The sequence below is a fragment of the Squalius cephalus genome, assembly GCF_949319135.1.
Source record: "Squalius cephalus genome assembly, chromosome: 3".
Lineage (NCBI taxonomy): Eukaryota > Metazoa > Chordata > Actinopteri > Cypriniformes > Leuciscidae > Squalius > Squalius cephalus.
This window is the reverse complement of record NC_137124.1, coordinates 15,161,134-15,174,532: the sequence shown is the minus strand read 5'-3', so window position 1 is coordinate 15,174,532 and position 13,399 is coordinate 15,161,134. Positions and strand designations below refer to the sequence as shown.

At 36.8% G+C, this 13,399-nt stretch overlaps 1 protein-coding gene across 2 annotated transcripts in view; it reads left to right on the top strand.

Annotated features, from left to right (window-relative positions):
* The window catches only part of cemip (cell migration inducing hyaluronidase 1), a 122,040-nt gene that overhangs the window by 73,284 nt on the left and 35,357 nt on the right, over window positions 1–13,399 (top strand). For both annotated transcript variants that reach the window (XM_079866509.1, XM_079866510.1), the window contains 3 exons: window positions 2,195–2,316; window positions 3,049–3,196; window positions 6,499–6,690. In XM_079866509.1, the coding sequence (XP_079722635.1) occupies window positions 2,195–2,316; window positions 3,049–3,196; window positions 6,499–6,690 (462 nt within the window). The remainder of the gene's footprint in view (window positions 1–2,194; window positions 2,317–3,048; window positions 3,197–6,498; window positions 6,691–13,399) is intronic.

Genomic DNA, 13,399 nt, shown 5'->3' with positions numbered 1-13,399 from the left:
ACAACATGGACTCAGGAATACTTCCAGAAAACATTGTCGGTGAACACAATCCACCGTGCCATTCGCCGTTGCCGGCTAAAACTCTATAGGTCAAAAAAGAAGCCATATCTAAACAGGATCCAGAAGCGCAGGCGTTTTCTCTGGGCCAAGGCTCATTTAAAATGGACTGTGGCAAAGTGGAAAACTGTTCTGTGGTCAGACGAATCAAAATTTGAAGTTCTTTTTGGAAAACTGGGACGCCATGTCATCCAGACTAAAGAGGACAAGGACAACCCAAGTTGTTATCAGCGCTCAGTTCAGAAGCCTGCATCTCTGATGGTATGGGGTTGCATGAGTGCGTGTGGCATGGGCAGCTTACACATCTGGAAAGGCACCATCAATGCTGAAAGGTATATCCAAGTTCTAGAACAACATATGCTCCCATCCAGACGTCGTCTCTTTCAGGGAAGACCTTGCATTTTCCAACATGACAATGCCACACCATATACTGCATCAATTACAATATCATGGCTGCGTAGAAGAAGGATCCGGGTACTGAAATGGCCAGCCTGCAGTCCAGATCTTTCACCCATAGAAAACATTTGGTGCATCATAAAGAGGAAGATGCAACAAAGAAGACCTAAGACAGTTGAACAACTAGAAGCCTGTATTAGACAAGAATGGGACAACATTCCTATTCCTAAACTTGAGCAACTTGTCTCCTCAGTCCCCAGACGTTTGCAGACTGTTATAAAAAGAAGAGGGGATGCCACACAGTGGTAAACATGGTCTTGTCCCAACTTTTTTGAGATGTGTTGATGCCATGAAATTTAAAATCAACTTATTTTTCCCTTAAAATTATACATTTTCTCAGTTTAAACTTTTGATATGTCATCTATGTTGTATTTTGAATAAAATATTGAAATTTGAAACTTCCACATCATTGCATTCTGTTTTTACTCACAATTTGTACAGTGTCCCAACTTTTTCTGATTTGGGGTTGTATTTATTTATAAATGTCTTTACTGTCACTTGAATGATCAGTTTGAATGCTTCCTTGGTGAATAAAAGAATTAATTTCTTTCAAATGTCAAATTAATTTCTGACCTAGACTTTTGAATGGTACTTATCTTGCACTCAACTAAAGGCTACTGACAAGTTCTTCTGCCCCAACTTCCTGCTTCAATAGGAAATACGACAACACAGGAAAGTCGTTGTCATCAAACCATTTTATGGAGTCTTTAATGGTCATTTGTAAAAATTTAATTCTCTCATTTGTCATGGTATATATATAATACAATAATTGGTATATATATGTTTTTAATGCTATTTTAATCATTCTTCTTCAAAATTCATTCGGTGTATTACTTCCGTTTCTTTGTAATTATTTGTGAAATTTACCAGCAGCTTCTGAGTGAAAATTATATCAAAGTAAATCCTACACCATTTTTTTCCTTAGTTTATAGGAATGAAGAATTTGTCCCTTTTTTAAGAGAAAGTAACTTGTAGCCTTTCATTTACATCACAGCCACGATCTGCTACTTTCGCATTCTTGAGAACATTGGACAAAAAAACATGTCGGAGTACCAAAGCATATTGATTAGCCTCAAAGCTATATAACAAAAATCCATAAAACATAGTGCGTAACACATTTTTAAGTGACAGTACAGTCACCTAACCATGAGAGGGATTTTGCAAGTCGTTGGTAATTTATACAAGACGCGACACCAATTCACTTCCCCCATGTTAATATACACTGTAAATTTTCCACCACACTCTTGGAGTGGATTCTGAGAGCTCTTTTGCATTGGAGGGCTCTTTATAATTTGTTGTAGCTCCTAATCATTTTCAAGTATTCCCCAAACAGCGTGAACACTTGAGATTTCTGCCCTGATCACAGTGGAGAGCGAAGGAGGAACGTCTTTTCGATTGCATGGCATAGGTGTATTTTTTTTGTCTTTGGTTTGATTTGAATGCAATGCAACCAAAGTAGGCTGAATTCCCTGTAGGTTTGGCGGTGCAGGCGGCAAAACAGGGAGGGAGAACTGTAATTATCTCTGCATAAATAGGCTTTGACAGGCAGAATTGCAAAGCAGGAAGATTAAAGATGTAAATGAGACTAATATCTACACAGAGCCTGTTTGTTGGGCAATGCTGGAGGGATGGCAGCGTTCTCCTGAGTTTTAATCTGAGTGTCTGTTTGTGTGGTTTTTAGAGGCTGAATGGACAGAATGGTTCGACCGCGATGACGAGAGGGGGTCAGGTGACTGGGAGAAACTGTCCGACCTCCACAAAGCTTTTCCAGAGCGTCTGTGCAGTAACCCTCTTGATATTGAGGTAAATGTATGTTTGGATTAATTGAAGACTAACTTATTGCTTACTACACATTTACTAAATGCTTCTATATTTACTAAATAATCTGTGAAACAGAGTTTTCACATATTGTACTATATTATGGCCAATATAATACAAATCAGGCATCAAGCAGCCAGAAACAATAACATTGGCCTAATTAAAAATCAATGGTAGTATTGGCTAATATATTGTGCATACTTCAATAAATCACAGCCATTCCAGTTTTGGCGTCTTTTTGTGCACATTACACTAATGTTCGAAAGTTTGTGGTAAGATGTTTTAAAAAGGCTGCATTTATTTAATAAAAACTACAGTAGAAACCGTTAAATGTAAAATATTACTATATCTGTATTTAAATATATTTTAAAATGTAATATACGTTGTATTTCTGTGATGGAGAGGCTGAATTTTCACTTGCTCATTTCTTATTATCAAGTTGAAAACAGATGTGCTGCTTAATATTTTTGTGGAAACCATGATAGATTTTTTTTCTGGATTCTTTGATGAATAGAAAGTTAAAAAAGAACGGCATTTATTTGAAATATACAAATATTTTGTTTCATTATAAATGACTTTAATGTCGCATTTGTTTTGATCAATTTAATGCATTCTTGCAGAATAAAAAAAAAAAAGTGTGACCCCAAACTTTTGAATGGTACTGAATGTGAGAGATGACTGTTTCACTGTATTTCAAATTTTCTTCTTTGCCTTCAGGCTGAAACTCTTGACGGCATTCCTGCCAACATGACAGGAGAAGTCTTCTCCAAGTTTGACAGGAACTATGGCTTTGTATGCCTCAACAAAGAGCAGGTGGATGGGATTTGCCACAACTACCGTGTGCGTTTCCTGTGCGGCAAGCTTGGTATGTTTTTCAGTCAGTCAGTTACTCACCCTCATGTCACTCCAACCCCATATAACTGTTTCATGGAACACAATTGGAGATTTCAGGAACAATGTACCTCACGCTGCTCTTTTGCATAGAGTGAAAGTGAATGGTAGCAGTATGCATATCTTTCTCTATGTATAGGGTCAGATGGCATACAGTAGCTGCTTTTCATTGTCTCAACAAACAGGTTATGATGTTACATTTGGCCAAACAATTGTATATGTCCCATACTGTAAGTGCAATCCGCATTAAAGCTTTAGAAGGTTCAGTACAGCAGAAACGGTGATAAGAGTTTTCTGATTTAAATGTGTAAAAATGACACAAAAAAATGAAATCATCTACCATTAGCCTAATCAGACAAATAATATCAGTATTTAATGCTCACCAAGTCTTCACTTATTTGATCAATATATATTCCCCATCCATCTGTTTTATTCTGTTTAACAGCCATAAATTATATTATTATTGACTTAAATTATTTGTGAAACTTTGAGTTTTAATTTGAGCTGTGTGTAGGATAGATGACTGTGACCCTGCAGATCAAATCAAGTTAATCAAATCACAAAATGAAGTTATAAATTAATAAAATCAAATATTGTATACATCAATGATTAGTTGATATTTTACTACCTTTTGGGATTGTACTTGAGATTTTCATTAGTGACGTTTACAAGCAGCTATGATGTCTTTTGTCTTTTGTATTTTTAGATTCATCTTGGATGCATTATTTCTCTTTTTTTGATTTTTAATTTTGGGTTTGGGATCTTAGACACCGCAGTAGAACACGGTTGTCAGCCCTATATTCGAGTCCGTAACATGGTTACGTTCACACACAGTTCGATTATTTACAAGAGTGACAATCGCATTCCATAACCAAATTTACACTTTTCAGGACTCACAACCGCATTCTCGAAAACCTGTGCTGTGTGAACCGAAACAGGGGACAACATTTGTCTGTCTGTCGCAGTGGCGTGCACAGACCTCTGCACGACACTGGTCTGTCACGACATTCAGTGCGAGAGAGCTGCTCTACGCTGCACAAATGCGTGTCTGCCGTGTGTTGCAGGTTTTCATGTGTGGTTTCATTAACTTATATCGACCGAGATATTAAGGTTTTAGATTTAGTCACTGTTCTCCACCGGAGCGGCTGCTGTCAGTTTTGTGTGCTACACTTGACTCAATTGCTCCGCTCTCCTCCCAGATATAAAAGCTGTTGTCGGTTAATGAAGATTTGACGAATGAACTCGTAGCTCGATTGGACTCTTGTGTGTCAAAAGTGACAAGACTTTTCAGTTGTATGAGCTTTGATATTACTTTGGTCACTGACACTGTGGTTACTGGTAAGAGAATTCGGACTTGACTCCCGTTGCACGTTCATATGTCACGTTCAGACAGTATTTAAGATGCCACTGTAAGTTGCTGTGTAAATGGGACATTTCTCAATGTCAATCCCAAAAACTGACAATGTGAACATAGCCTGGGCAGGGCCATTCAGTAATTTATTTACAGTTCCTGTACACCAATTCAGTAGGCCTAAATGAACATCAGTGCTATTATCATTTTTTCCTAGCTGGGTATGGACAGGATTTCCCTAAATGTGACCATGGACCACAAAACCAGTCTTATGGGTAAATTTTTTAAAATTGAGATTTTTACATAATCTGAAAGCTGAATAAATAAGCTTTCCATTTACGTATGGTTTGTTAGGGTAGGTCAATATTTGGCCGAGATACAACTATTTGAAGATCTGGAATCTGAGGGTGCAAAAAAATCTAAGTATTGAGAAAATCGTCTTTAAAGTTGTCCATTTCTGTTGGCGATTTTCCTGCATCCACTCACAAAAGTATATTTTTATGCATTTAAGGTAGGAAATTTACAAAATGTCTTCATGGATTATGATCTTTACTTAATATCCTAATGATTTTTGGCATAAAAGAAAAATCGATAATTTTGACCAATACAATGTTTTGTTGGCTATTGCCGCAAAGATACCCTTGCGACTTATGACTGGTTTTGTCACAAATATTAAAACAGCCTGGGACTAAAATAAAATGCTCTGTCCTTACAAAGGAAATTACCAATCTATTCTTAAAGTATAAAATCCCGTCCTACATTTCTTTTCTCTCTGAATGTCCTTGCTTTTTTCATAAACATGTCAGTTTACACAACTGAAATGGGTTGTTCTCTATGTTTAACATTGACTAAGACGTTCATTTTAGAAGTAATTTCTGTCAAACGTAATGAGATTTTTGTAAAAAGCGAAAGCTCTAACGTCCTTTATAAGTGAATTGTGATGACCTCAAGAGCTCAAGAGAGGGATTTGTGATGACCTTGGCAGCACTGTCAGACAATTTCTGGCAAATGCCAGCTGTTTACAAACAACTTCAGCTCTTACACTTGTCAAATAAAGTGTGCACTTTGCAGTCTATGTTTAGACAAAAATAAATGGATAAAAAGCTTCAGAAATATACTTCCCGCATTTTGTAATTTTGTTACATTGATTTTTTTCCCCACTGAACATAATCTAGAGTGCATGAGTGCACCAAAACTGACATTTTATTGTCAAGTGTCACATTTTGTGCTCTTCATGTCAATGATTTTAACAGAACTCAAAGGTCACAGAAATGCCCGAGGTATTGGATTTTTCAGTCACATGTTTCAAGGTTTTATTTCCCCAAAATGGCTCGGCACATCTTGTTTATTGGTTGAAAATGTTTTGTGTTAATCTAAACCATTGTCTGTCTGTAAATTCAGCCCAGGCTAGTTGATAATATGCCATTCTATAATTCATAACATGCTGCCACATAGCTTGGAAGTTTCTCCATCTGATTCAGATCTATCTGGTTGTCTTTGCTGTAAAAGAGGCTTTAAAGAATTCTTGTCACATTATGACAGATTGTGACCATTACTTGAACTGATTGATTACATTTACTCATTTTCTCATGCATAAAGAAGCATGCATATACTTTTTTTATTAATCATACTTTCAAAATGCATTGCTTTTAATTAATTTAGTTCCTCTTTTAAGGGACAAAAATACATAAAATATGTACTAGAACTCCAAGATCATGAGTATCATCAATAAAATAAACGAGATCTTAAGTTCTTTGTTCAAGTGTTTGGCTGGTCATGTAGAAAATGCAGAAACAATTTCATGTATCTTTAATGGATCTCAGATCAGATTAGACTAACACTGCATATAAATCTTTATATAGGGAATGAATGACAGTTATTGACCATATGTGCATGCTAAATATGTGTGTTGTGTCCTCCAACAGTGCGTCCACAGGCCTCCATCTCCATAGACACCTTGTCTAACTGCAGTATTCTGGAGCTAGCGGACGAACCTCAGGGTTGGATATTTGGCGACAGGATCGTGGTGGCCAGTACGGACTATTCCATGCACCAGGCTGAGGAGTTCAGCATCATGCATTGTCCCTCTTGCTCGAGGAACCAGATCAAAGTGGAAGGTCGGTTATAGCTCTGAAATTCCTCACTGAAGGTGTAAAGCAATTCAGCCTAATTGTTAGCCAAATTTTAGACCATTGTCGTATGTCTGCTGCATCCACTGTGCCACCAACTTTAGTCCATTTAGTGTGCAAAAGTTAAGACACCCCTGTTCAAAAAACATATTTTGTTGACACAATTTCTGCTGTGAGCAAACTTAACTTTAATATATTTTTGTGTATTTTAATGCACGGTTATTAAAGAGGACCTATGACATTGTTGCAGCACATCTCTTTCCAATCTATAAGTATCACTCGGGGTGCGTTTCCCAAAAGCATTGTTAGCCAACGATGTTCGCAAGTTCTGTCTTTATCAGCAGAGTTCAACGAGTCTGTGTTTCCCGAAACCATCGTTCTAACGAACATTCGCAAACAGCATCGCAAAGTTGTGTGGTTGGAACGACAGCTCTTGAGCTGTGTTTAGAAGCAGAGTTTTTGGTTTGCATGACATGTGGACTCAATAAATCTTTATCTTGAGCAAAATAAGCAAGCTGACATTCAGTACAATCTGTATCCTTTATTTAGAATACATACAAATGTAATTTATGTCTTTTAGTTTGTCAAGCACCGTTTTTAAAGAGTGCGCATGTATGTACATGCTTTAGTACGTAAGAACAAGCCTAAATTTAATCTGGAAATACAGCAAAATAACTGAGAAAAATGAGACATAGTCCTCAGAATGATGCCATGTCCGTAATTTATAGCAAAACATCTAGCATTAATTCAGTCTCAAACAGATTCATTAATAGAAGTTATTACTCCACCACGTACCTGATATTATTAACCAACGTGGTTGAACGACCAATTTCCGACAATACGGTTTCGGGAAACAGTCGTGACTAGCTAGTTGATTTCTTCAACGATGCATCGTACTATGGAAGTGAAGTTACGTCACTTTACAGGAAACACTCCTTTGTTTAGGTCTGGTCTCTATGAAGCCCCTCCTTCTGAAATGCGCAATGTGCTCTGATTGGTCGGCTGGACCAGTGTGTTGTGATTGGTCAACCGCTTTGAACATGTTTTGGAAATGTCATTCCCCTTACCATAACCCAGATTTTCAACAAACTTCTAACACAACTCTTTGGCCCTTTTTTGGATATTACTTGGGCAGGACTTATTTAAATAAAGAATTTTGTAAGTTCTCAGAAAAAAAATCAAGACTACAATGGAGGCGTTTCAGGGAGTTCAGAAACATTGCCTACTTATATAGAGATATAGAGTTTGTGCTTTGTAACTTTGCTGATCTTCTTCATGCTTAAGCAGCAACATTACATACTAAAGAAAAGTTGAAAATGTACAAAAGCTTAAGAAGATCCCATTAATTGTTTACTAAATTTAAAGAACTGGAAAATAAAGCAAATGTGGAAAAATTTGCATTAGCAAGCACTTCTAATAATTATAAGTACCTACACAAAATAATTATGCACATTGTTGTTTAGTATTACTCAGCACTTAGATAAAAACACAGAAACAGGGACATTTTAATATAAAGTGTGGCTGAAATAGCAGCTAGCTGATTGCCGTCTTTGTTTGTGACACTTCAGTGCTGTCAACAGGATTTCATCATGGCAGTTTACCAAGACTGGGTGATTGGAAGCATTAGATGAAATTTTGCATCAGAGAAAATGCTGAGCTCCAGCAGTTAGGAAGAAATGGTTCCTCATAGGCACAAAGAGTTCGTATTTCAAATAAACTCCTTGTAAAAATCTCTTCATCCTTGTCCTCCGGGGGGTTTGGAATGTCTTACATCAGATTCAGGAAAGCACATCACTCTCAAAATGATGTTGACTTTAGATCTTTTCTGGAAAACTTTGAGGCTGAAGTGTGTGTGAGAGAGAGAACTTTTCATTCTGATGTTTAGATCTGTGTTCTAAACCAAATCTTCTTTTGGTTGAATTATATTCAGGTATTTTACTCAACAATGATGTGGTGGTTGACATTCAGAGCCTTCGGAAAGTACTCCCTCCATTGAACTATTTTCCCGTTACACCTCCTGATTTTAATGCTAAAATAATTTTCTCCAAATTAGATGTAGCGCATCACTGGACTGCAATTTCAGCAAGTCATACCCCAAATTCAATTGGATTGAAGCTTGTGAAGTCTAGCTGGTCCTTTCCAGAATACTAACCTTTTCTCAAGCTATTTAATAGACTCTGTTTCAAAACCTCTTGAGCTGTCTACATTGGCAGCATTTTAATACATCATAGGCATGCTTACAATATGGACGGCGTCCTTAGACTAATGTATCTTCCTAAGGCAGATTTTTAAGGCAGAACTATATGCATCCTTTGTGGAGACAACCGTACATTGTGAAGATAAGACTAGTGGAAAAAAAAAATATTTAAAGGAATATTCCAGGTTTAATACAAATGATGATCAACTGCACTTGTGGCAAAATGTTGATTACTACAAAAATAATTTTAGACTTTTAGAATTATAGACTTTTTATGCATGTTAGTATGGATTTTGTGTGGGGAAAAAATTCTGTGTTAAGTTCCAATTTTACAACTTGGTTGCCATGAAAAATACAGTAAAATGAGTAATATGTTCCAAAATTATTACAATTTAAAACTTTTTCCTTTTTTTAATATAGAGATTTCTAAATCTAATTTTAAAATGTAATCTACTCCTGTGATGCAAAGCTGAATTATCAGCATCATTACTCTAGTGTTCAGTGTCACATGATCCTTCAGAAATCATTATAATATGCTGATTTGCTGCTTAAGAAACATTATTATTATCAATGTTGAAATTGTGATACATTTTGTTGTCAAGATTCTTTGATGAATTGAAATTATTTTATTATAGGCTAGCATTTATTTGAAATAGAAATCTTTTGTAACAATTTAAATGTCTTTACTATCACTTTTGATTCATTTAGTGCATCCTTGTTGAAAAGCAATATCAATTTATTTCAACAATACATACATAAAAATGCAGATTTTTAGCTACACAAAGACACATTCTTAGCTACGCATTCACAGCTTGTAACTGTTGGCAGCAAACAGCGAGGCGACTATATGTTTTGAAGCCGAGCCGTAGTTTGTGCTGTGCTTGGGGGTCATTGTGCTTTTGGAGGATGATTTTGCTCTGAACACATTTCTCTGTTTGCTGACCATCATGCTCATTGGTTCAGAATGGTGTTGCGTGGGCGGTTTGGTTTGCACTAAATATAGTACTTCACTTTCAGACCAGAATGCTCAGTGTTAGTGTCATCAGGCTGCAAAAGATTGCCGGGTTTGTGAGATGTCTTGTAGCAAACTTCAGGTTTGACTTAATATTAGCCTCTCCCAGAAGTCGCTTCTTTCTAGCCGCTCTCAAACAGAATCTGTTTTGAAGTGTTGGAACGATTGGTGATGTCGGATAGTTTCTCTCATTTCACCCAATAAGCTCTGCGGTTCTGTCAGGGTTGTAGCTGCTGTCTTGTTCATTTCTTTAACAATTGCTCCTCTTGTTCAGTTGCTCAATTTGTTAGGATGGTCTGATCTTAGATGTTTCTGGGCTTTGCGCCATTTTTTCCATTTTGCTTCAATGAGCATCACAGTGCTCAAAGGAAGGGCCAAAATGATACAAATCTCTAGGTTTTTTCTCCTGATAGAATAGAATAAAGAATGGCAAACAAAGTGATATTTATTGTGCAGTTGACAACAAGTAAATATGGATTGGATTGTAAAGGAAGTCAGCTGTACCTAATGCATAATTCAGTGAATATTTGATTTTAAAGATGTAAAAAAAGAATTACAGGCTAAGCAAATTTGTTGGGTTAATGTGTTTGGTTAGGGTTAGCCAAACCAGTTGAGATGCATTGCTTTACATGTTTAGTTTTCACACATGACAATCTCTCAAGATAACCTAACCCAGTTTAGGGTCATTTTCAGGTTCTTATTTGCAAAATAACCATCTTCGTGAATTCTCCAGAAATACGGCTAGTATGACTTTGCAGCTCAGGGAATGAGCAGAAATCAATGGGGTGCTTTCTGACAGCACTGTTTTTCAAAAACGATCAAAGAAGATTAAGTAGTTCTCTGCACAATATTGACATTGATTTTCAGTTTTCAGTTCAGGTTTATTTTGGCTAGCAAACCTTCCCTCAGTTACTTATTGAAGCAGAAACTCAATGGTTACAGGATTCACTCTTTTCTGAGGAGAGACTTAAGAAACCTCCTAAGGTTTCTTTCTCATCAAACCTCCCATCTAGGAAGGTTTTCCCCTGCCACAGTCATCTTTGACTCACTCACCTCAGGTATTATATTACCACACTATTCTCTGGTTTGAAACAATGACTTTTTTGAAACACTGGCTGAAAACCCTGCCCTCTCTGGTCCTCTGTAAAAGTGTCTGTAGATCTGACCTTTAAAAATTACTTTTATTGTTGTAATATGATCAAGGCAGCATAGCCTCGTGATTATACAATCCTGTGCGTGTGATTCAGCGGTTTTGGTAGGAAAGAATTATTAAAGGAATAATTCACTTCAAAATGAAAATTCTGTCATCATTTACTCACCCTCAAGTTGTTTCAAACCTGTATGAATTTCTTTCTTCTGCTTAACACAAAAGAAGATATTTTGAAGAATGTCGGTAACCAGACAGTTGATGGACCAACGGGGTAACTGTTTGATTATTGACATTCTTCAAAATGTCTTCCTAACTAAGTGCTATAACTAAGTGTTATAGTACACTTCAAGAAGATGCCTTTGGTTTCAGACACAGCCAATCTGTATTGTGAGATAGGCCTATCATAAATATTACATCCATATGTATGCATGCATGGTCTAATCCATACATACCATGGTAAATCCACTATTTTTGATAACTGTGGTACACTTTGCTCAATGTAAGGTCCCTAGAGATTTGAGTCCGCCCAGCAATAGTGGCCAACCTTAGACAAGACGTTCTACAAATCACCTTAAACTCTGTTTTCAGTTTGATGTTTGCATTTGGCATATCCCTGGATAAAGAGTGACTTGTTTAAATCTGAAAGACTGCATTCCATGCCAAAAAGATATTTGCTGATGCAGCTGTTGGGTTGAATTAAGGAAGGTTTGAATTTCATAAGGGATTATAAAGCGTATATGTGAAGTGGCTATATTTGCAGTATTTACTGCATTTCTTTGACTGTTCTCTTTTCCAAACCCTAGTGAACTGCCTTGCTGGCTACATAGGAGCTGCCTTCAAAGTGAATGATGAATTCCATCGTAGTCAATTAACTTAAGAGTGAGCTATTTTTATTAAGATTTTGGACTGTATATATATATTTATAATCAACATTGCTCTAACTTCTCCACTACGGATACATGTGGTGTTGTCTTTGATCAAGTTTTTGTAAAGATTATTTAATTTTGGTTAGTTTTAGTTTTAGAACATTTGTCTTGCTATCACTTTTTCATTTGGTCACTTGAGTCTTGTTTGTTTGAGTCTTGTAATTTTTTGTCTTATTTCACAGTAAAACAATCAATTAGATGTAAAGCTCTGAATTGTGCAAAACAAGCACGTCTGCAGTCAACTTCCAAATCTCAGCGATAATTGCTGTCTCTCTGAAGGCGTCATGGTGTGAGCAGCCTCCCATTACCTGCTCATGCTAAACACACGCAGACACAACTGTTCTGTTCACAGAAAGGACACAATGTACTTTGGCATTCTTTAAACAATCTTCCCTTATTATTTGTGCAATGACTCCGATCTGCTGACAGATCCTATCACTCCAGTCCTCATCTCTACCTCATGCAACATTTTTTCAGTGTTTTTTTACTGATGCGTGCCAGACGTAAAATTAAACCAGATAGAATCAAGATTCTTATGTGATGTTTTGCACTGAAAATCATTACAGATGTTTGAACAAAGTATGAGAAGTGCCTACAATGTGTGTAATCATTTAAAGCTGCTGTTAGCCATTTTTATAACTTCCGCTGGACTCATTCACTCATTTAAATGGATGTATTGGATGTATTTTAACATCTAAAAATGGTCTTTAAGAAAATAAAATGCATCAGTGAGTAACAGCAAACACGCTTTTTAACAGCAAAAACGCTGGTCAATGGAACAAAACAAAGCACAAGGTATAGAGATGCGTTTTTTAAAAGTTGATCTTTCAACTTGAGTTTTTAGAACGCTTTGTCATGTGCGAGATGCTTTTCAAGACTTCTTCCGTCTAGTGCTTACATTGAAAAACAATGGTAAAGTAGCCTAGTGGAATGGAAAAGGGTTCTGTGTGAACGACCCTTAAGAAAATCTGTTACAGGCACAGCAAAGCATGAAGCTTTTCTGTTGACAATATTACACCCGCATAACAAATGTTAGCACTGTATAGCATTACTGAACCTTGCAGTTTAGTTGCCAAAGGCCATATTACAGAATCGTGCCATCCTTAGTCTGAAGGCCAATTCACACTGCACCAACAGACATCAACAGACCCTTTGGGCCAGATTTACTAACAGCTTGTGCCAGTGCAAACGCTCTTTTGGCGTTAAAAAAGCTACTGTCAGGATTTACTAAAGACACACAGTGAAGAATTAGCGCTGAAAAGACGTGGACGGACCTTTCCGATCTTTTTGGAGTTTCCCTTTCAGACGGAAAATTTATGGGAGGAGATTTTTTAAATGAATCACGCAAGGTGATTTACTAAGGTTTGCGCTAGTCAATTTACTGGTATTTGTCCCATTATTTACCGCCCAAA